The following is a 25,196-nucleotide window of genomic DNA, read 5'->3' on the forward strand; positions in this document are numbered from 1 at the left end:
TATTTAAAAAAAAATGAAAACAAAAAAAAGCCTCTTTCAACTTCGTTTAAGTGATTAAAATGGATGTATAGCTATTTTTTAAATTTTGTATTTTTCTACTCAACTAAATCAGTATGCTTATTTCTCTTCTTCCTATACAGAGTGGTATTTACAGTTAATCCCTTCCTACCATCCCAGGGCAAGGACAATTTTCCTAAAGAAATATCAAATGCATGGTAAGTCAAGATAGAATTTAGGTCACACTTAGGTTTTTATTTGAACAAATCAAAAAAATCAGTTGTTTATGTATGAGGATTGAATTTGTGATTTTGGCTTTATTTTACATAGCGCTCAACCAAATGCTCCATCCTCCCCACATCTAGAACTTTCCAGCTCCTCCCAGCTCCCTCACCTGCTGCAGGGCTGCCCGGGGGCATCAGAGCAGACAGGCCTGCGGGGCCCCCAGAAGCTCAGCATCAGCAGGGAAACTAGTGTCAGCTTCCTGTGTCCTGTTTGTCTTAGGAAAAGAGTCAGAACTGTAGGATTTTATCACACTGCTTGCCTGCTTATTTTCCTTAATGTTATGTTAAATCGTGTTTTCTTGCTTAAAAAGGCTCACAGATCAAGCTTTCAGTTGATTAGACAGCAGGAGCACAAGAAGGGCAGGCTCCAGTGTATCTGAATTAACGCAGCACAGTAACGGTGGGGCTTTTTAACATGCCTTTTCATGGTACGTGTGCATTTTGACTTTCTGGAGCTGATCGTTTTCGGTAGGATTGCTGTATTTCGGTTTCTTCTGGGACCATGGGCTGCTCTCATGTAGAGAGGGGGAGACAGTAAAGGAAAAGCTGCCTTCAGTCCTAGGAAGGTGCCTGTGATGCCCCCCCACCTTCGAGGAGGCAGCGGGGGGCACAAAGTGCAGCCCAGGACCCTCTTGGAGCTTTTGTTTTTTTTCATTTCTTTTTGAGAGCAAAACAATTTTGTGTTGTAGGTGTTTAGTTAGGTTAGCCACACTCATTTTACAATTTTAACTAGATGGGACCCTTTGTAAGATATTCCAGGTGGTTACCAGTCAGTGGTGCAGGATGCTTCCAGGGGCCTGGCCAGAAACTGGTTCTTAGAGCCGTCAACTGCTAGATGCTGGTGACTCAAGTAAAGTGGGTGTAAATGCAGAATTAGGAACCGGGGCTGAGCAGTGGCTCAGAGATGCAGCAGTTAAACTTGTTCATTAGCTGACTCTCACCCGGCCTAATTAGCTTTGCCTTTTCTTCAGTACATGGAGCGACTTTGATTTGTACCTAATATAGAATCTCTCTTAGGTCAAAACAGTAAAACATAGGATAAAGTTTTACTTTGTGGGACTCCTCTTGCCAAGTGATTTAAATTATAAATTGTCAAGAAGTGATAAAGGAAATGGAGTGAAATCTGTCTTATTTTGTGTGTTGGTATCTGTCAGGGAATCATAACTGTTTCCCTGAGGCGTTTGTATCTGCATTGATCACTTATTCATTTTATTCTTAGTGCAAGGAAAGAGGAGGAACAGCTCTTCACACCATGTAAGTAAACACTTGAAAAGTTAAGTAAGAAATTAATAATATGAATTAAATTGTCTACCATGATTTTTAAAAGTATATAATGGACCCAGTGTCATCGGCATGTCCCTTTTTTGGTAGATTTTCTAAATCACTTCTGTTATCTTAATTATCAAACTGTTATCTTAATTATCAAACTTACATATTCAGGAAAATTTTTGGCTTAGTAATCCCCATTTTTTAAGGGGTTCTGACCTTTAAGTTAAATTTCAATAACTTGGTTGTGATAGAAAGATCTGCCTTAAATTTTTACCTTAACTTTTAATCTTGTTTTTTACAAAATAAACAACAGTATAATAGCTAAGTCAATTTTTAGCACCATCTATTGACTTATTGTCATAGCAGCTGAAAGCTTAGCTTTCTCAACTCCAGCGTGGCCTTCTTTCCCCCCCGCCCCGTCCTCTCAACATGTAACATGGTTTTTATTAAATCAGAATCAATGTTTACACTATTATATTATGTAAATACTTTTTACTGCTGAGCCATATAGTTCTGTGGCTGTGCCTTTTCCTTGTATACCCTTCATTCTTTTTCTCAAATACAGGGTGTCCCAAAAGATGTGTATGCACATTGAATGATTATAAAGTCAGTGTTTATTAACATATAGTTCAGTTTCAGAATTTGAAAGAATCTACAGAAGTGAATCATTTTTTGGTCAGTTCCTGTTTTCAAACTGATGACCGTTTTCTGGTCCAGGCACAGATGATAAGGCAAAGCAATGGAATCGCAAACAGCAAGAATTATTTGGTTCTGTATTTTGCTCCCTCAATTTGTTGACTGTTGCTGGTTCTGTACTGTAAACTTTATCTTTTATGAATCCCTATGAAAGAAGGTCTAGTGGGTTGTTAGGATAAGTTTTCTCTGCTCAAAGCTTAGTCTGTCTCCCCCCATTACTTCAAATCAGTTAAACCTGGAAAGGAGTGGAAATTGAGTGGGTTACCAGCTGTTACAGTGTGTATACATTTTTGGGACCCCTATGTGACTGAAACTTGAGCATTTCTCCAGGACAATCCCAAGCCCTTCTTCCTAGTCACCATGACCTCACACAGCCAGATGCAGCAAGTAGGCTGGTCTCCCTGCTTTCAAAATAACTTTTTTTGTTCCTAACAATCTAGTAATTTGGCAGCGAAAGATGGCTATCAGACAGAAATACTACATTTACGCTACATTAACATAATACCTAGTAAGTTTTCACTCTTTTGAGTGTGGAATTCATTTTTTGATTATATTCACTTCTTGTTTTCTAACAAATATTTTTTCCCAAAATTCTGTAACATTTGTCACGGGCCTGTCAAAAATATTTTCCATTTCCTAAACAGAGTTCCATGTTTTATTGGAAGCAATCTCCCCCCTCTTGTTATCCTAGTCTAGTATAGACTTGCTTTCCCTAGGCCTGTTCTGTGCCTGTTTTGTGGCATATTTCTTTAAAGTCACCTGGGAGCTCACATAACTGTTCTCTTGTGTGGGGTCCCCTATGTCTTAGATCAGTGATTTTCAACCTTTTCCATCTCATGGCACACATAAACTAATTACTAAAATTCTGTGGGCCCAACCAGCGTGCCTCAGTGGTTGAGCATCAACCTATGACCCCAGAGATCAGGGTTCGATTCCCAGTCAGGGCACATGCCTGGGTTTCGGGCTTGATCCCCAGTGGGGGGCGTGCAGCAGGCAGCTGATCAGTGACTCTCTCATCATGGATGTTTCTATCTCTCTCTCTCTCTTTCTCCCTCCCTTCCTCTGTCGGAAATCAATAAAGATATATTTTAAAAAATAAAATGAATGAATAAAATAAAATTCTGTGCCACACCAAAAAATATATTTTTTGCCAATCTGACAAAAAAAAAAAGTTATAAGTTTGATTAAGACACACTGGACATCTCTTGTTGTGTTGGCTGTTGTCATTTTTTATTTGACAATCTCAGGGAAAAGAGATTAGTGTCTCTGCCTGAATAGTCAGGTATTGCATGCTTTAAAAATTCTTGTGGCACCACACTGGGCTGCGCTTACACTGGTTGAAAATCGCTGTCCTAGGTGGTATGTTTTCCCCTGTCTTGTTATACTCGTTTTACTGGAGCACTTTTTCCTGGGAAGGGATACATGGGCAGAAATTTTTTAGAGATCTAGCCTCTGAAATGCCTTCTGTTTAATAAAATACAGAATAATAGGTTGACATTAATTTTTGCAGTACTAGAGGCATTTCTACTGTTTTCTCACCACAGTTGCTCTTAAGTCTGTTGACATGGGATGATACATTATATATTATTAATTTTAGTGATTTCCCCATCCCTCTCTTCCCTGGAAACTTTTAGAACCTTCTCTATTCCTGGGATTCTGGAATTTATAATATGTTTTTGTTTGTAAGTTTCCATTTTATTGTGGCCATCAAGGCTACAGGTCTGATCTGCTTTCAGAGAATTGTTTTTGATTCTTTCATATATCCTCTATTCCTTTTTTCTAGTATTCCCATTACTAAGAAGTTGGAACTCTCAAGCCAGGATTTCTGCACGATTCTCTAATTTTCCCCCCTTTCCCCCCATTTTTTCTTTTTCTACCTTCTGGAGATTTCCTTGCCTTTATGCCCCAGCCCTTTAATAATTCTCTGTTTTGTCCATCTTGTCTTTAGTGTACAGTGTCTCTTACATCCTGTCTTTCTTTTCTGAAGCATTTCATTCTTTTACCAAGACCATTTTTTGCCTTTTTGAGGTTAAGAATTATTTTTTTATATTTTCACTTGCTCTTGAATTTTATCAATCCCATTAATTTTTTTTTCTTTTTATGCAATAGTTTATTTTACATAGGACAACTCATTTGCTGATACCATAGGTTCTAAGTTGCTCTATTAAAGTAATCACTAAAAAAAGTGATGTTCTTAGCATGTAGATTTTAGGAAATGCTTTCAACTTTTGTTTATGAGTTCAGATTTTTTTAGTTAAATTCATTGGGGGGACGTTGGTTAATCGGGTCACACAGGTTTCAAGTGTGCATGTCTGTGATGCATGATCGGTATATTGCACTGTGTGCCCAGCCCCCAAAGCCAAGTCACCTTCCCTCAGCATATATCTGGGCCCCTTGCCCTTCACCACCCCCACACCCCTTCCCTCTGGCAGCCACCGTGCTGTTGTCTGTGTCTGTGGGTTTTCGTTTTATATCCCGCACGTGAGTGAAATCGTGGGGCTCTTCGCTTTCTCTGGCTGCCTCGTTTAGCTGAGCATCGTGATCCCCGTGTTGTCGCAGTGGCAGTGCTTCCCTCTGCTTGCGGCCGAGAGCTGTCCCGCTGTGTGTGCCCACAGCTGCTTCACCCAGACCTTCACTGGAGGACACTTTGTTTCCTCCCGTGCCTTGGCCACTGGGGATAATGCTGCAATGAGCAAACGGGCGCATATATTTCTGCAAATGAATGTTTTCAAATTTCTCAGGTATATAACCAGAAGGGGGGTTGCTGGGTCATATGGTAGCTCTATTCTTAATTTTTGAGGACACTCCCTACTGTTTTCCATGGTGGCTGGACCAGGTTATGTTTCCACCAGCAGCGAACGAGGGTTCCTTTGTCTCCACAGCCTCTCCCACACTTGCTGTTACCTGTCTTGTTCATAGTCACCATCTGTTTTGATCTGTCCTACTTGTTGGCGTCCCTCAGATGTGTGGTGGTCCCTGACCGCCTGTTGCTATCTAACTGGAAGCACTAGGAGTGAGCAGAAGTTTTGCAACTGACAGGGCTGCACTGCAAGAATTTGGGGGCGGATTCTGAGCCTGCCTTGGGTTCTGTAAGACACACTGGCTTCCTTACCCCTGTTCTAGCCACTCTCTGTGGGCACCAAGGCTGTGCTTCCTCCCCTTTGTTCTTATAGTGTGTATGGCTTTTTTTATGCCTTTAATTCTCAGGACATGTCTCTGAAAGGAAGGGGAGTGGAAATAGATTTGTGGTGAGTTTACAAATCTCAAATGTATAGGTTCTAACTCAAACTTAGAACCTATATTTAAAGTGTAAATCAAAGTTTAAAGTTTTAATTCAATACAATTAATAATATTAATTCAGAAAATATTTTTGGGTATCCCTATAATTAGCATACTACACTTTTCTACCAAAGTCTTGGTTAAGAATTCTATTCAAACCATGCACTTTGCAGTATTGTCCCATTTATGTGCAACATAGATGGAGCAGCTTTCATTAATGCATAAAGTGCTAGAAATTTTCAAGTTAATTAAAAGTCATCAATTCTTAATATCCAAAATGTGTCTTGTGAAAAAGTAGAGAGAAAACAGTAAACTTCAGCTTTATTTTTTAATGGATTAAGATGAGACAGTGGGCACAATGGGCGGGGGCAGGATTTCAACAAGTACTTGACTTGATAGTAAGGTTGGGGTTGTCACTCCTTAGACTTCAAGGCTGGTTATTTGTCTAGTCTTTGCTATTGAACTTAAAGTCTACTAAGTAACCCCTTCCCTGTCTTGCAAAGATTGTAAAAGTCCATCTGTTCTGCCATTTGTGCCGAGTGAAGGAAGATACAGCAGGATTTTTGTCTCTGTCCATTCTAGTGACCAACCAGGGGTTCAGATACCTGTGAACACTAAGTTTCCCATAGTATTTTGGTGCCTTTTTTTTTTCTTTTTTTTTGTATTTGCATTTTTTATCTTTATGTTTGTCACTGTAGTTCTTTGAGGTTGTAAACCATCAATAGTAAGGTTTTAACCATGAAGAACAATTGTTTTAAATTTTCAAGCAAGATGAGGGGAAAGTAACCTGGCAGCCAGTATACCCAGGCTTTGCCAGGAGGCTTAATTCTGCCCCCTCGGGGGGATACTAGATACTCGATCCTGGGAAGTCTGAATAGTTGGGAGGAGGCCTGGACTGAAGGCAGAGTGTTCAGTGTTCCTTTGGTTGGATGAGGCCAGTAGACTGTAAGTTGTTGATTTACTAAATGAACCCCATGGAGCTTTGAGCCCATGCCAAATTAAAAATTTTCAATGTTTTAGCACAAATATTTTCAAATACAAACAATATACATTTATAGTAGAAAAAAATTTTAGCTGGAGGAAAATGTGAGCAAATATCACCTAAAGTTTTACCAACTAGTCTATATTTTGGTACATTTTCTCCCTCTTCTTTTTATCCCCCTGTAGATAGGTTTTTGGTCATAATTGACTTTTTAAAGGTGTTTTATATGCCATATTACACTTGTATAGCAGTGCTCTTAAAAGATGACCTTCCACTTAGAATAAAAGTCTTCAAATGAGTTTTCACATTTTATGCTGTATTTGTCTTTTTGAGATCCGAAAAGTAAATTACAGATTAACTACATAGCTTAAGAAACATCAGAGTTTTAGGTATAGTTAAAATATTTCTACTTTGAGCCCGGCATGGCATGGCTCAGGGGTACGGCGTCCATCTAGGATCCAGGCTATCACGATTCGATTCCTGATCAGGGCACATGAAATCAATAGAGATATATTTTAAAATATATATATATATATTATTTATATATATTTCTAGCTTGAAAAAATTTATTCCTCCAAAGAGTGATTCTTTTCAAATTATGCCCTCTGGAACTTTTGGCTAATGAGGAATAAGTGGCTTTGAAGTAAGACATCTGAAACTGGCAAAATTGTGTTTTAGATAATATAAAGATATTTCTGATTATTGGCTAGTGGCAGTTTTTAAATGCTCTGCATTTTAAAAGATATCAGCTAGATGTTCTCCCTGTCCTGTCTTTGTGTATTTGTGGGAGATCCTGATGGGAAAGTGTGACCGCATGCTGAAAGCTGCTTTATTATAATATGAGAAAGGAAGGCTCATCTGAATTAGTTTATAAAAATACAGCAACACCGATACAGTAGGCATTAGGCAGAGATGAACAGAGTCGGAGCGACAGGCCAGGTTTGTCACCAGGGTAGAACGCTTTTGTTCCTGGCGATGGGGACCTCGCCCCAGGGTGACCTTTCCTGCCCTAGCATATCACAGGTCAGGCTGTTTACACCCCCTGAGCTTTCATGTTTGATATTTTAACAAAGAAAAAACACTTTTCTAAGTTTAACTTACTGTGATGTTTTCTTCTATTCCCCTTCCCCTTCAGGTATTTCCAGATCACCTTAGAGAAAAATATAGCTCATGCTCAACAATATTTTTAGACAACAGCACAATTTGCCAGCCCGAGACGAGAATCAGTGTGCAATGGTGAGTAAAATAGGCTGCCCGGGCTCAGTGACAGACACCTTATGCTACAGGCGTCCTACCCATGTGTGAGCTCATTTGATTGTTCTTTTGCATGATCAGGTTAAGAAACTGGTATCAATTATTATTGATTTCAATTTCCATTTTAATCTGAGAACATGGAAGACGGGAAAGCCAGTGAGCAAATATAAATTTCCCCCCAAAAGTATTCATCTTTACCTGAGGAAATACTGTGGCTGAGATATTGTTGAACAAAATGCAAGGCGAGGTGCTTCTCATTGACTCTTTCTAGAGAACAGTGTTTCTTTATGAGATAAAGGCCTAAAACCACATGTGCTACTCTGGAAGCTGCTCTTGGCAGGAGGACCAGCTCGCCCCCACTGGCCCAGGGCATCTGCCTTTACACTTAGTTGGATTTGGTCAGATTTCCTCTGTTCTGTTTTTCCTGCACTATTTCTGTATTAGAATTCACTTCTCCTCCCAGGAAAAATGCACCAAACCAGGGTTAAGGAACAACTTCTCAAGGCTGATTTCTTCATGGATAAAATGTGTTCAACTGAGGTTTTAACTTTATAGATGTATTAAATTTAGTTATATATGTATATATAGATATATAAATACACTTCCAAGATACTGTATCTATCCATATATAAGAAAATCAAAGCAGAAAAAAGTTAGATAAGTGAAGTTTTGGAAACGCAGCCACAGTCAGGTCTATACTTAAGCAAACGTAACAGTGTCATGATGCTGCTGAAAATTATTCAGTAAGTTCTGTGAGCCCTACATAGTTTACAATTGCAGATGCACTTTAAAACATGCTAAGATGAAACTTTAAAGCTACTTAAGAGCGAATTAAAATTAAAATAGGACATAGAGCTTCCTGAATTCCATTGGGGTTTTCCAAGGAGCATTATCAGCGTCTCCCTGGGATATGAGAGCTGATTTTCCAGAACAGTTTGGGAAATGCTACCTGAAAATATTAGTAGCCTCATTCCTAATTTTTCAGTCCTAAAAATATAATTTGTTCATAAACTTAATTTTGTTTCTCTTGTACCAGCTTTTTTACTAATTAAATTCTCAGTAACTTCTACTTTATTAAAAACTGGGAGTTCACAATCATAATACTGTAACTTTCTTCTCTCACTTATAACAGTAGTTGAGATCAAATTGTGTTTCATCAAAAATTGAGCCCCATCCCTCTCTAAAGTCCTGAGCTTTGGCACCTATCACATAATCATTTAATCTTTTTGTGCAGCCAGGACACTAAATCCTGGAGTAAGAAAACAACTCCACTCTGGCTGCATTCCATAGGTTCTTTTGAATCCCAGGTTCTGATGTTACAGTATATAATTCAAAAGTAGTTGTAAAGACTAACCTTGCTCAGACAAGTAGGTGTTATGCTTTTTTTCACCAAATTAGTCTAATTTTTGGAAGTACAGTAGGCTTTAATTTCCTCTCATCAGGTTTTGAAAATGGTCAGTACATTTACTATTTGTAAAATAAAGGTTTTCTGAGAAAATTATTAGGAATGGTTTTGAAAAGCTGTTTATTATGGGGCAGTAGCGCATTGTTCCCAATGGGGTGGGTGAGCCTTATTAGAATCACGGATGCAGCTTTTTTCAAAATGTATGTCTCTAAACACACGCAGCCCCTGTCCCCTCCCCCAGCACACTCCCTCTCACAAGCCTTTGATGAGCTGAGGAAGGATGGGGGGCATCATTATATGGAGAAAAGCATCCAGGGTGATCCTGATTTCAACCCTAATCCATGTGTTCACATTGCAATCACCTGAGAAGCTTTCAAAACAACCCAGAGTCATACCCAGTGCCGGTTAAGTCAGATCATCTCAGGGCGGAGCCAGGCGGTTTTTAAAGCCCCTCTGAGGATCCCAGTTACAGCCAAGCTTGGGCAGCACACTGCCTGGTGAGAGGGCAGGAGGGAGAGTCTGCTGCTCACCATTGCCGGGACCTTGAGCAAGTCAGTTTTCACCTTGGTTACCTTACCTGTAAAATGGGTTGTTGAATTAAATGTCATCACAACTTCCTTGGTTCTTTTCAGCTTATATGCTTCAAATCCTCTGATTTTAAAATCAATTTGAAGATGAAACTGAAGCCCTATAGAAGTACCCATTAGATACTAACAATGTTACAGGCCTTTTAACAAGTGCTCATATTCTATAGACCTAGTTATAAAATTCAATTTTGCTTTCCCTCAGTTATTTTGAGTTTCATTTTAGAAACTGAGAGCAAAGAGGAAAAGCATATAACTTAATCTACAGTACTCCTTTGTTTCATATTACACGGAATCTGCGAATACCTTAGGAATACAGTACCTTACACAGTACCCGAGGACGTACATCTGCTCATTAAAATTGCACTTAAACTAATTTGGAAATAAATGTTATTAATATTACCCTGTATACTGCTATGCTGTGTTGTTGGCACTGCTTGTTTTAGGAGAGTTAGACCTGTTGATTTTGTGGCTTCTTATATATGCCATTAAATTTTCTAACAATTGTGTAAAAGTGATCTTAAATGATTTGGTTTGGCATAGAGAATTTAATTTACCTTTAGGCAAATGATGGAAGATGGGTGGGTGGAAAAACTACTGTATGGCTTAAATTTAAGCATGTGTACAAACAGATCTATCTTGTACAGGATCAAAGATTCTATGAGCAAAGGGCAAATTACAGCAGAGATGTGTAATAACTTCCATACTGAAATAACCAACCAAAACATGTCTTCTAACAGCATATTCCCTAGCATTTTGGTTTTCCTAATTTTGCTCAAAGCCAGAGAACTGCAACAAGGCAAAAAGTGCCCATGAGAAAGAAACTGTTCTGAATGAGGATTTCATGGGCACTGGGCAGCTGGGAAGGTCCTTCCCCACCACAATCCCTTTTAAGACATGTCTTCAGACCTAACATGGACTCAGTTCTTCCATTTTTTTCTCTCCACAGCCTGGTATTAGCAATATATTACCACATCAAGAAAAGGTGAGTTTTAAAACCTGTCTTGTTATTCTAGCTAGTAAACCGATTAAGATATAAACTTTAGTGTTAGGTAATATATATGGGCATTATTGGAGTAAGCTGTAGAGTGCTTTTATTACATTATTAAAGTGAATCATTTTTGTCTTAGGACTCAACCCTTAAGCTATTGATCCCAAAGGATATTTGTTTATGTGGGCTGTACTCTTATTTACTTTATTAGAAATTAGAAATTAAAATTGAGAATTTAGAAGTAATTCCCTTGTATGTTGAACCATGGTTTTTTGTAGCACTGTTGAAATGTTGAGCTAGATAATACTTTTTTCTGGGGGCTGCCTTGTGCGCTGTAGGCTGTTTGGCAGCATCCCTGCCTGTCCTCACTAGATGCCAACAGCACACTCTCCCCGCGCCACACGGTGACAACAGAGCATGTCTCCAGCCAGGGCGGGATGCTTCCTGGGGACAAAACACCCCTGATTGGGAACCGTAGTATGAACATAATATTTTCTAAAGGAGAGTTACTTTGCACAGCAAAAACATTGAATGGAAATTGTGTCATTTATTTACATTTTTGCAAGTCTCTTTATGTCTGGTAATAGACATCAGCTGATCTCATGTATACCCTGTCTTCAGTCATTTGTGATTACTTCAGTTATCTTGATAATTTGTTTTGAAGAAACAATGTGAAGACCATGCCTCATGTAAATGTATGGCTAGGAAAGGGAGTATTTTTAAAGCCCTCAGATAATTGTGGATATTCTTTGATACTGTACCCAAAGTCCACAAGTGCTGGTTTCTTAAATTAGTTACAGTGGAATTTTATTTTTTAATTTATTTTTAAATACATCTTTATTGATTTCAGAGAGAGGAAAGGAGAGGGAGAGAGAGAGATAGAAACATCAGTGATTAGAGAGTCATTGATCGGCTGTAGCCCACAACCCGGGCATGTGCCCTGACCGGGAATCGAACCCTGATCGCCTGGATCCCAGGTTGACGCTCAACCACTGAGCCACGCCTGGCCGGGCACAATGGAATTTTAAACCATATCTATGAACTTCTAGTAAGGTCTCTATTAAATTAATATCCATTCAGATATCTTGTATGCTGAATGAATCTTTTTATTGTAAATAATTTTAGGATAATATTATGCATTGGTCATTTGGAAAGTATTGGTTCACATTACTTTATACAGTATTAAAATTCACTGTTGTTAGTTAGCATCATATCACCACCAGTCTTCCCTGAAAGTCCCTTAAGTATTGAAAAGCTGTCAGGCTCACACACAAAAGGTACAAGTTTTCCCCAGTCTTGATTTTTAGCTTGATAGCTTGAATTGCGTCACTGGTAGCAAATGTACAAGTTGTTTTCCTTGAAGTGACATGCTTACTTTTCAGTTTTGAGAGACTGACAGTTAAACTATCAAAGATGTTATTTAATGAAAAAAGTCAGTTGTTCAGCTCACAACTAAGTCACAAGTGCTTTTCCTCAACAACCACATTTCGATGTGCAGAAGTGCTTAATGCATACTTCCCCCTTACTCAGATATAAATAAGAATCAGCGTTTAATAACACCATCCTTACTGCTTTGTCAAGGATGTGCTCCAGTGAAGCAGAATTTGTTTTTCCACCAGTGGCCGTGAGGAATAGAGTGACTCCTAGCACAGGGCGGTGCCCCTGCCTTGACGCAGGCTCAGAAGCCAGTTTTACTGACTTTTCTTTTATACAGTCATTGCAATGTCAGTGTAGACGCAGGCAATGCCTTAGGATTTCTCTAAAAACAGTTTTGGGCCTCACGTGTCTCCTGAAACTGGTCTGGGGGGGAACCCCAAAGGCCTGCAAAACACATTTGGGGAACCACTGTGTGGAAAATTAAACTTAAAAATAATGAAGACTGGTTTTCCTGGCCAGTGCGGCTCAGTTGGAGCATCGCCCCAAGGGGGCAGGTTCCATTCCCAGGCAGGGCACATGCCCAGGTTGTGGGTTCGGTTCCATCAGGCCACGTTCCTGGGTTTCAGGTTCGATCCCCAGTTCGGCGTGCGCAGGAGGCAGCCTTTCGATGTGCATTTTTCCCCTCACTCCCCCTTCCTCTCTAAAACCAGTAACTGGTCATTTTAAAAATAAAAAGGCAAGTTTTTAACTCAGACTGTTTAAAAAAGAAGAAACACACAATAATAATATAATATAGGAAACTAACAAGAGAAGCGAAACTGGGAAACATGAGTCTCGTATTCACACGAATGGCCCGGCTCCTGCTCGGTGACGCGCTCCTGTGTGGCCCAGGGCGAGGCAGCAGGTCGCGTCTGTCTGGGTGACCAGCGTCGCCTGTCAGGGAGGGTCAGCGCCTGGAGGGGCAGCTCTGGCTGCTCACTGTGGAGGAGATTTCACAGAATTGGATGTGCTGGGTAAAAAGAGGCCAGAAACTTCTTACGGAACCTAAGCAGAATTAGTAGGACTCTGTAGAAGATTAAGCTTCTCCCTCCACCTCTCTCTCTATTCCCAGCAGATGTGTTACTAAAATATTAGCAATTCCTGGATTTGTTTTTAAAATCACCTTCTTATTTTATAGAGATGGAGACAGATCCAAGGACATTTTTGATGAGAGGCTGCACCCGCTGACAGTAAGTATCAGTTGTACTGAGGCTGTATTCTTTCTCATACAATTGTGTTTATTCATGATGATTTGCTTTGAAATTAATCACTAGAAGAAAATTACTCTCTCCAGCTTGAAGTTAAAATTATCTTCCTTTGGTTTTCTTCCTCATCTCATGTTCTACCTAATTATTTTACAAAGGGAATGTTGTATAGGAAATATGTCAGTAAGAACTGAGCTTCAGCTTTGTGCAGGTGGTGAGCTAAGGTGAGTAAACATGCCCCCTCCAGAAACATGTATCCTTTTAAAAGATAGTTTTCAGTAACATCAAACAATATGAATATTTGTAAATAAACCTAACAGATATGTAAAGATCTCTGTGAAGAAAATTAAACAACTATTTAAATTTTGAATTAATTAGAATGGCAAAAAAATTTCCAGTTCCCATCTTCTGATGCCCTAGAGCAATATGTGACTGCTGCCTGCTGTTTCTCACGGCACAGCCTTAGGGCCCTGTGGGTACATGAAACTGGAAACACATTTTCAGAGTTGGTTGCAGAGAAGTAGGACATGAGGGTGAAAAGTCCTTTGAGCCTAAAGATAGCTTACATTTACATAGAATTCTGTATGGGGAAGGTGAAAAGGAACATGGAACTTTTCTGAGGTTGTGCCTGCATTTATCTTAAATGAGTGTCAGTATTGAATATTGTTTTTTAAGGTCCCATTGTTTATATTTAAAAGACTAAAAGACATGTCACCCAATCAAAATTATTTTCAGGGGCACGTGGGCACAGGTAGGAGACGGCTCTCAGGAAAGCACTTTTTGTTTTTCTTCAGTGGATAGTGACATTGCATTTTTCCTCCTTTCAGCAGGAAGCGGTTCCAGAGGAAAACTTCGATCGTAATCCTGATCCTGAAACTATTTACGGATTCATTCGGCCTTTTTTCAATGACCTAAATCTAACAGCTGAATTTTCAATAACAACTTTGGTAAGATAGTTCTTTCAGAACTTTATTAAGGGAAACCTATCAAGGGAGGTGAAATACACACATTTGAGCTTAATAATCATTATGATTTCAAATGCCCTTGCTTTTCTCATCCCAAAACACTTGCTATTAAAGGCAGCAGGAGAGGTTTCCTCTTTCTCCCTCCACACCTCAGGAGACATGCGCACATGCACTGCACACGTGCACACCTACAAGGTATGCTGATGGGGCAGGATGTTGGCAATAACAGAACCTTGTGGGCCCCAGGTAGTGACCGGTTCAGTGTAGGTCTAAGCTGAGTCCCAGGCTGTATTCCCCAGGCAGTTCTAATGTGTGTCCTGATTGGGATCTAAAGCCCTAAATTCTCTGTTCCTTAGATGATGGGTGTTCACCCATCCTTGCTGTCCTCTCGTGCCTGCCTGTGAAGTTGCCCAGGATTGGCATGCAGTGGTGTCTGACAAGGCTTTGCTAGTTGCCTGCTAAGCTACAGCTGTGTGAGGACCTTTGTGTCATTCATACAAAATTCCTATGATCAGATTGTATCATCTGGAATAGGTGGTCCTATTCTAGTGAGAAGTAATGGGATTGTACTAATTCCTGCTCCAGCAAACCTAAAGGGGAAAGTCTGCTGCTTGGTCTGGAGGGAAAGATTCCTTAGGTCAGTGCCTCCTCCTTCAGTATTCAGTTCAAACCTTGGAGAGGCAGCCTGTGCTTCTGAATAGAGACCCCTGAATGGGCAATGGGTCAGATGCAGGACTTTTCATGGAGCTACCAGCCACTTGGAGTGCTTAGCACATGCTGGAGAAAGGCAGGAGTGGGGCTCCCATGAGGGGAGCAAGTGATACAGGAGGGAGAGCATCTGGGTTGGAGGAGGCGGGTGTTTCGTAGACGAGTTAAGCTCGATGCACCTACAAGACAGCAGAGTGGAGGTCTCTAGAAATCACTCGAATGCATGGAATTAGAGCATGGATCTGAGCTAGAGGTAGGGAATTAGGATTAGCTGTTCAAATGCAGAGAAAGCATGTGAATAAAAAGTGTACAGAAGATAGAACAGTGACATGAATAGGTATTCAGTGGATATTTATGGAATGAGCAACTTCTTGGCAGCATTTAGCATTTTCACCACACTCTCTCTCTTGAACCTCACTTATCTTGACTTCTTTTTGTTATTTTCTCCTTTGACCACAACTCTAAGCCATTCCTGGGCCCTTCTCCCTTTAGTGTGATAGTCCTTACAGATCTAAGTGCTGAGGATGGAGAGACCTCACTGAACTGGAAAGATGAGGAGCTCTGTCCTTACAGGCAGAGGGGACAAGTGCAAGATTCTGAGATGGGAATGTTTTTTTTGTGACTGAGGAACAGTGAGGTATGGCCATTGTGCTGCGCGAGTGGAATGAAGGAAAGAATGTGGGACATGAGGCCATAGAAGGACAAGTCGTATATTACAGGGTTTGTAGGTGGCAGGCCATGGGAAGAAGTTCCATTTTTATTTGGTTGATGGGAATCCTTTGTCAGATATTGAGCAGGGGAGAGAAGTGCTCTTAGTTAGAGGCCGTCCTGGCTACTTTTGGGGAGAAGAGACTGTAGCTGGGAGTCCGAGTGGAGACCAAGAAGTCAGGAGCAAATAACAGTGACACAGGTGAGAAGTGACAAATAGAAGAGATAGCAGCCTGATTTCCAATGACAGGTGGAGATGACAAGAATTGCTTACTGATTGGAGCAGGGTAACTCAATTGGAAGTTTTTGGCCAAGCACCTAGACCAGTGACAGTGCCCTATATGATGTTAGGGAGTGCTTGGGGAGGGGGGATGAAGAGCTCCGGTTTGCATGCCTGAAGGCACCGATGGCCTTAGCAATAATGCTTTCAGTAGAGTGTCAGTGCCAGGGGCAGACTAAAGTGGGTTAAGGAGAGAATGGGAGATGAGAAGCCTCATCAGGGCATTTACTATGAACAATGTGAGGAAGCAGTCTTGGGGTTGCAGGGGGTGGGAGGGGAACAACATAAACACATTCACATTGAGGGCAATCTCCGGAGGACAGAGGATTTGTCGGAGTTGTTCTTCAAAAGTGGGATGGGAATGACTTCTCTGATAGAAGAGTTTCAGTGAGAAGAGAAATCTCAATTCCACCGACATAGGGGGCAAGTGGTATAAATGAATGAATAGTGCCACATAGCACATCTGCCAGTGAAGGTGATGGGAAGTTGCGAGATTGCCAACGTTGTGTAAGTGCCTCTAATTATTCCCATAAAGTAGAAAGTTGAACATTGTAAATAAGTTCATTCTCAAAATACCTGACAGCCCTGAGTTTTGGTACATTGTTGGAAACTTTCACTAAGAACACATAATGTTCAATAACCATTTGTTTTTTTAAATACAGTTGAGTTTCAATACCTTTAGTAAATCTGAGCTGTCAATCTGATAACCTCAGACAGTAAATATACTCTTTAAAGTGGGACTTTCTTCTTTTTGTCAAATGGCACACATGCTCTTCTGCAAAGCATCCTTTGGGGTAACAAGGCACCGCTTGCCTCTATAGCCTTTATTTAGCTGTTAACTTCACCCAGTTCTTTGTGGAATAGACATCGAATATGTGAAAGAAATCATGAAACCTCGCCAGCTACCTGGCAGGTTTAGAGGAGGACCAGGGATAGACGCTGGCAGCTGTTACCGCCTGAAACCAACAGAATTGACTAAGCTTCTGGTTGTGTGAGACAGCGATGAATTTCATGAAATGATAATGGAGATGTGAAGCTTGGGGGATATAACAGGACTGTTCTTTGTGTGCGTGTGTGTTTCTTTCAAGGACACTAAGTCCAGGAATACTTGACAGCTGCTCGGACCTGCCTCAGGCACTCCTGTCTGTCCTGCCTGTCCTGCTGCACCCACAGCAGCCACTGGGGGGCGCTCTTGATGACCAGGTTTTATCTTCTGCTTGTGCCACAAAAGGAGTAGTTACTGTGTAAAGAAGATACAAATGTGCTCAGTATTACCAGGGATTTAAATATTCAAGTGTTAACGTAAAATCGCCCCATAACTACCAGCCAGGTATGAAGCAGTGCGCATGGCAGGCACTCAGGCATCTGCGCCGGGCCTGGGTGTGCTGCCCTTTACAAGTGGGATGGTAGTAACATTCCTTCAGGAAGCCCTTTGCCAAGGTGTCCATTCATTCCTGTGACCGAAAAGTGGGCTGGGGGAAAATGGGCAAAGTAAGCAACAAAAGTATTTGATTTGCAGCTGTGACTTGGCCTCTGGCTTTGGCTGGCCCAGCAGCCTCTGTAGAACCTAAGAGTAAAAGGCGTGTCAGAAACAGATGAAATCTGTCATTCCTAACAGTTCTTATCGCAGCACTTAAACTGAACTAGAATCAAAGACCAGTGTTCTACTTTTGCAGATTTACTTAGAACGACTTACAGTTTATGCTGAGATCGACATTTGCCCCACGAACTGGAGGAGAATTGTTCTGGGAGCCATTCTTCTTGCTGCCAAGTATCTGCGCGACTGGGTTGTACGGAATTATCGCTTCTGCCAAATCCACCAGGGCATCACACTCAAGGACATGTGAGTTTGCAAGGTTTTGGTGACCTTTCTCACCATTTTCCAATACCTCTTTTGCCCCCATAATGTTTACATATTAAGAAATATTTTTAAAGGTTCCATTGTGCAGAGAACTGAATGAGGCATACAAGTACATTCATTTTTCTATCCACATTTGCTATAACAATTCATATCCCTCACTAATCAGTAGGCCTTCATGTGCTATTGTTTTAATAATCTTCGTGATAATTTGAAATGTAATTTTCTGATGTTTATTTGGAAATATTTTACAAGCTAACATCCTAAAACAACAGTGCTATTCATATCTTCATGGCTTTCTGAAAGCAGTCTACCAGTTCCAGTCTTTTTCTTCCCCTCTTTTTCATTTTTACTTATTTATTCTTTTTTTCCAGTTAGAGTTTACATTCAATATTATTTTGTATTAGTCTCAGGTGTACAGCATCATGGTTAGAAAATCATACGCTTTGCAAAGGGAAATGATGTGCTATTTGTATTTCTCTGACTGACTTATTCCACTTAGCATAATCCCCTCTAGGTCCATCCATGCTCTCACACATGGTAAGATTTCACTCTATGGAAAGATTTCTTTTCATGGCTGAGGAATATGCCATTGCTTTTTCATCCACTCATCTATTGATGGGCACTTGAGTTGCTTCCATAGCTTGAGGATTGTAAATAATACTGCAGTGAACACAGAGGGCATAGATTGTTTTGAATTCGTGTTTTGGGTTTCTTCAGATACATACCCAGAAGTGGAATCACTGAGTCATAAAGCAGTTCCCTTTGTAATTTCTTGAAGAAACTCCATAATGTTTTCCACAATGACGGCACCAATCTGCATTCCCACCAAAAGTGTGCAGTGTTCCCTTTTCCCCACATCCTCCTCAACACTTGCTGTTTGATGATTTATTGATGATGGACATTCTGACAGGTGTGGGGGGAAATCTCATTGTGGTTTAATTTGCATCTCTCTCACGATTAGTGATGTTGAGCATCTTTTTATATGTCTGTTTTCCATCAGTGTGTCCTCTTTAGAGAAGTGTCTGTTCAGGTTCCCTGTCCATTTTTATTTGGATTGTTTTTATTTTTCCTGTTGAGTTATATATGTTTTTTATAAATTGTGAATAATAACCCCCTTACCAGATATATCATTGTCAAATATGCTTTCCCATCAGTAGGTGGTCTTTTTATTTTGTTGATGTTTTCTTTTGCTGTGTTAAAACTTTTTCGTTTGATGTAGTCCCATTTGCTTATTTTTTCTTTTGTTTCACTTGCTTAGGTAATCTATTAGCAAAATAATATTACTAAGAGAAATGTCCCAGGTTTTACTGCCTGTTTTCTTCTAGGAAATTTATGGTTTTGAATCTTAAATTTAAGTTAATAATTCATTTTGAGTTTATTCTTGTATATGGTGTAAGGAGGTGGTCTACTTTCATTTTTTGGAAGTATCTGTCTAATTTACCCAACACCATTTATTGAGTTGACTGACTTTACTCCATTGACTGATCCCTCCTGCGTTGTCAAGTATTAATTTACCATATAGGTGTGGGTTTCTTTCTGGGCTTTCCATTCTGTTCCATCGATCTATAGGTTTGTTTTTATGCCGTTACCATGCTGTTTTGATTACTATACGCTTGTAGTATAGTTTGAAATCAGGTTGCATGATACCTCCAACCTTGTTTGTTTTTCTCTCAATTGCTCTGACTATTCAGGGTCTTTTCTTGTTCCATATAAAATTTTGGCTTATTTGTTCTACTTCTGTAAAATACATCTTTGTTATCTTGATAGGAATTTAATTGAATCTATAGATTGCTTTGTGTAGTATAGACATTTTAAAGATGTTATTTCTTTCTATCCATGAGCATGGTATATGCTTCCATTTATTTGTATCTTCTTCACCTTCTTTCTTGAGTGTCTTGTAATTTTCCAAGTACAGAGGTCTTTTTACCTCTTTGGTTACATTTATTCTTAGGTATTTTTTGTTGCAATTATATATGCGATTGTTTTGTAGTTTGCCTTTTTGATAGTTCATTATTGGCATATAAAAGTGCAACTGATTTCTGGATATTTATCGTGTATCTTGCTACTTTACTGAATTCATTTGTCAGTTCTGGTAGGTTTTTTGGTGTAATCTTTAGACTTTTCTATACATAGTAACATGTCATTAGGAAATTATGACAGTTACTTATTCCATTCCAATTCTGTGGCCTTTTACTTTTTCTTACTCTCTGATGACTCTGGCTAGGACTTCCAGTACTATGTTGAATAAGAGTGGTGAAGGTGGACATCCCTGTCCTGGTTCTGATCTTAAGGGAAACTATTGCAGTTTTTCTTCATTGAGTGTGATGTTAGCTGTGTGTTTGTTATATGTGGCCTTTATTATGTTGTGATATGTTCCATCTGTTCATACTTTGCTGAGAGTTGTTATCATAAATGGGTTATGGAATTCGTGAAATTTTTTCTGCATCTCTTGATATGACCATATAGTTTTACCTTTCGTTTTGTTCATATTTATGTGTGTCATGTAAATTGATTTGCAGATATTGGACAGACTTTGTATCCTAGGAATAAAGTTCACTTAATCATGGTGTATGATCTTTTTAATGTATTGCTGAATTCAGGTTGCTAATATTTTTTTCAAGATTTCTATATCTATGTTCATCAGGGATAGTATAGTATAATTTTCTTTCTTTTTAGTGTATTTATCTGGTTTTGGAATTAGGATAATGTTGTCCTCATAAAATAAGCTTGGGAGTCTTCCATCGTCTTGAATTTTTTGGAATAGTTTGAGAAGGATTGGTGTCAGTTCTTTGAATATCTGGTAAAATTTACCTGTGACATCATGTCCAGAACTTTTGCTTGTTGGAAGTTTTGTTTTTTATTTTAATTATTACAGCTTCTATTTCATTAGCTGTAATCAGTCTATTCAGATTTTCTATTTCTTTTTTGTACAGCTTTAGAAGATTGTATATTTCTAGGAATTTATCTCTTCTAGATTATCTAATTTGTTGGAATATACTTGTTCATAATCTTTTCTTATAATCCTTTGTATTTCTTTGCTGTCAGTTCCTACTCTTTCATTCCTGCTTTTATTTATTTGAGTCCTTTCTCTCTTGATGAATCTGGCTAAAGGTTTATCATCTTGCTTATTTTTTCAAAGAAAACCAGATCTTGGTTTATTGATCTTTTCTATGATTTTTAAAATTTTTATTTTGTTTATTTCCACTATGGTCTTATTATTTTCTTCCTTCTACTCAATTTGGGCATTGTTTGTTATTCTTTTTGACATTCTTTTAGGCATAATGTTAGATGGTTTACTAAAATTTTTCTTATTTCTTGAGGAATACTGGTATATGAATTTCCATCTTAGAACTGCTTTTGGTGTATTTAATATATTTTGGGTTGTTGTGTTTTCATTTTCATTTGTCTCAAGGTACCTTTCGATTTCTTTTTTGATCTAATTGTTAACCCATTGATAGTTTAGTTAAATGCTACTTAATTTTTCTAAATCTTCACTTGAGGATATGTATTTATTGATTCTTAGAGAGAGAGAGGAACCTTGATCCGCTGCCTCCCATACGTGCCCACACCAGGGATCGAATCTACAACCTAGGTATGTGTCCTCATAGAGAATCGAACCCTCAAACGTTTGGTGTATGGGACTATGCTCCAACCAAATGAGCAACCCAGCAGGCAGTTAGATGTTATTCAGTCTCCATGTGTTTGTGTGTTTTTCAGTTTATTTTGTAATTAACTTTTAGTATTATACACTAAAAATTAGTCAGAGAAGATGCTTGATATGATTTCCGTTTCCATAAATTTATTGAAACTTGTTTTGTGTCCTAACATGCAGTTTATTTTAGAAAATATTCTCTGTGCACTTGAAGTATATTGTGCTTCTTTGAGGATAAATTCTCTGAAAATATCCATTGAATCCATATGGTCTAGTGTGTCATTTAAGATGGGTGTTTCCTTGTTGATTTTCTTTCTGAAAGGCCTATCTATTTATGTCAATTGGGATGTTCAAATCTCCTCCTGTAACTGAATTACTGTGGATTCTGTAGCTGCTTTATATATTTAGGTGCTCCTATATTTGTGCATAAATATTTACAAGGGTTATATCCTCTTGTTGGATTGATCCCTTTATCACTGTGTAGTGTCCTTTTTGTCTCTTATTATAACCTCTTTTTTAAAGTCTATTTTGTCAGATATACGTATTGGTACCCCAGCTTTTTTTCCCATTTGCATGAAATATCTTTTACCATCCGTTTACTTTCAGTCTCCATGTTTCTTTCATCTTAGTTGGGTCTCATGTAGACAGAATATATATGTCTTCTATTCTTATTCAGTCAGCTACCTTTTGTCTTTTGATTCGAGCATTCAAGTAATTGACATTTAAAGTGATGATTCATCGATATGTATTAATACCATTTCATTCCTTCTAACTATGTGTATGTTTTTCCTTTTATATTCTTAAAGAAGATCCTTTACTTTTCCTGTAGTTCTGTTTTGGTATTAATGAACTGCTTTAGCTTTTTCTTGTCTAGGAAGCTCTTTCTTTCTTTTTCAATTTTAAATGATAGTCTTGGTGGGTAGAGTAGTCTTGCTTGTAGATCCTCTCTTTTCATCACTTTGAATATGTCCTGCCTGTGCCTGTGGCCTGAAATGTTTCTGTTGAGAAATCAGTTACAGTGCTCACTTACTAGATATTAGCATGGCCCGTGCACAAGGATGACGTGCAAATTTGTGCAGCGTTCCATAATTTTAGTCAGTGAAGCATGCAACAGACTGATGTGTATCAGAGGGAAAGGGGGAGTTTTGGAAGAGATTAAGCAAAGAACTTATAGGCATATATGCACAATACATGGACACAGAAAATAGTGCAGTAAAAGTTTGGGGACGAGGTGGGTGTAGAGTGGAAGGGGTCTAAGGGGAGGGAAGAGACATCTATAATACTTTAAACAATAAAGATAAAATTAAAAGATAAAAAGGAAGGCTTTAACAGTAAAAAAAAAAAAATCAGTTGCATTCTTTTGGGAGCTAGCATTTAGGTAACTAATTGCTTTTCTCTTGCTGCTTTGAAGGTTCTCTCTTTGTCTTTAATCTTTGCCACTTTAATTGTGATTTATCTTGGTGTGAGCCTCTTTGGGCTCATCTTGTTTGGGACTCTCTGCACTTCCTGGACTTCGGTGTCTTTTTCCTTCACCAGGTTAGGGAAATTTATAGTCATTATTTCTTCAAATAAGATCTTAATTACATGCTCACATGGTCTCTCTTTTTTCCTTCTGGGATCCCTATGATGCTGATATTGTTATTCTGCATGTTGTCCCAGATGTCCCTTAAACTATCCTCATTTTTTACAATTTTGTTTTCTTTTTGCCGTTTTGTTTATTTTCTTTTGCCTTGTTTCCAAATCACTAATTGAGCCCTCTACTTCATGTAAACTACTGGTTATTCTTTAAAGTGTACTCTTCATTTCAGATATTCTTCCTTTTGACTGGTTCTTTGTTTGTTTGTTATCGTCACCTGAGGATATTCTTCCATTGCTTTTCAGAGAGAGTAGAATAGAGGAAGGGAGGGAGAAAGGTGGAGAGAGAGAGGATCATCGATGTGAGAGAGACACATCGACTGGGTGCCTCTTGCGTGCACACAGGCTGGGGGTAGAGTGTGAACCAGCAACCCAGGTATGTGCCTTTGACCGGGAATCAAACCCATGACCCTTCGGTGCTCACAGTGATGCTCTAAACACTGAGCAACACTGACCAGGGCCTGAGTAGTTCTATTTTATGATTTCTAGGTTCTTTTTCATGCTATTGAAGTTCTCACCAAGTTTCTTGAGCATCCTTATAACCACTGTTTTGAACTCTGTATCCTGTAGATTGCTTGATTTCATTTTATTTAATTATTTTTCTGGAGATTTCTTCTGTTCTTTCATTTGAGGCATCTTTCTTTGTCTCCCCATTTTGACTACGTCTCTGTGTTTGTTTCTGTGTATTAAGTCATTCTGCCATGTCTCTCTGCCTTGGTAGGGTGGCTTTATCTAGTAGGTATCCTGTGGCACCCATGGCACACTCTGGAATCACATTAACTGGTGCTCCAGGAATGTTTCTTGTGTGAGATAGGTAAGCCCTTCTGTTGTAGTTTAGTCATCATTGCTGTTGGCCCATCTATGTGTGGGATTGATCCTCATGCTGATTGACTGTGAGGATTGACCTTGACCACAGTGTATGAGCTGCTGTGCAGGAGCTTCCACATGAAGCAAAATTCACCTCAGCAGGCTCTTTGCTTCCTGAGGTCTCCCTTTGGATGTGCTGCTCATGGAGCTAATTGCTTCCTGTTCTGATGCTTTCTCAATCTTGCCACTGGGTATATTGGCTTTGAGGCCTTTTGGGGTTGACTCAGTGCAGGTCAGTGTCAGACTCTACCTGTGACTGGCCCTGGGCAATCATCTTGGAGCTATAAAGTGAGTCACAGTTTGCTGCTGCCCTTGCTTTGACTGGGAGTGCATGGGAAGGGCCAAGCTGCTCATCAAGGCCACCTCCCACCAGCAGTGAGCTTTGGTGTAGGTCAGCCAAAGTCCCAAGGCACTTCACAATCCACCTTTACCTGCCTCCACTTGGAGGGTGCCTGTTAAGCTCAGTCACTAAAAGAGCCTCTGGCAGTACCAAGTTACTTGAGTTAGGGTCTCAGTGAGTCATCAGGGAGGGGCAAATGGTGTTCATCAGGCTGATACAAATTCAAACTTGGTGCCAGTGCTGAGTCTCAGGCCACTCAGAAAAAAATTCCCAGGGTACATCAAGGCCAGTTGACAAATGCTGGGTGCACATAGACATTTTTGGTGGAATGGTGTCTCAGAGAGTCATGTAGGGTGAACCAACAGAGTTTCTCAGGCCCAAACAAACCAAGATTTGGTGGTTTGAAGGGATGGTTCTGCAGCAGTTGAACATCAGAGGGAACATTGGCCCCTGACTTGAAGCTACGCAATTCAGTCTGTCCTTGATTCAGCCGGGACCTCCTGGAGATCCCCAGCGCAACACGGCAGGGCTGTTAGGATTCCAGAAGGTGGAGCTAGTGGATCTCTTATGAGGCTGGGGTGGCACTTGTTAAGCTCTAAGGAATGGGGATGGGAGGAAAAGGCCCCTGAACCAAAGCCATACAACTCAGTCTCTGACACACCCTGAATCTGCCCAGACCCCTACACCCTGGGCCCAGGTAGCTGAATTTTCTGTTGGATATGAGCTCTGCGGAATGAGAGGACAGAGAGTCGGAGGGTGGGGTTATGCATTCTCTCAGGCTGATGTCATAAGAAAAGCGTCCTCAACGAAGAAAGATG

The 25,196-nt window shown here is 39.7% G+C and overlaps 1 protein-coding gene across 2 annotated transcripts in view; it reads left to right on the forward strand.

Annotated features, from left to right (window-relative positions):
* Positions 1-25,196, forward strand: part of LOC148094332 (cyclin-Y-like protein 1) — a 66,972-nt gene that overhangs the window by 32,176 nt on the left and 9,600 nt on the right. For both annotated transcript variants that reach the window (XM_087825045.1, XM_087825051.1), the window contains 7 exons: positions 141-215; positions 1,501-1,535; positions 7,643-7,743; positions 10,700-10,735; positions 13,296-13,347; positions 14,190-14,309; positions 17,700-17,866. In XM_087825045.1, coding sequence (XP_087681171.1) covers positions 209-215; positions 1,501-1,535; positions 7,643-7,743; positions 10,700-10,735; positions 13,296-13,347; positions 14,190-14,309; positions 17,700-17,866 — 518 coding nt within the window. In that variant the 5' untranslated portion in view covers positions 141-208. The remainder of the gene's footprint in view (positions 1-140; positions 216-1,500; positions 1,536-7,642; positions 7,744-10,699; positions 10,736-13,295; positions 13,348-14,189; positions 14,310-17,699; positions 17,867-25,196) is intronic.

Source organism: Miniopterus natalensis, chromosome 1 (assembly GCF_054644295.1).
Source record: "Miniopterus natalensis isolate mMinNat1 chromosome 1, mMinNat1.hap1, whole genome shotgun sequence".
NCBI classification, from domain to species: domain Eukaryota; kingdom Metazoa; phylum Chordata; class Mammalia; order Chiroptera; family Miniopteridae; genus Miniopterus; species Miniopterus natalensis.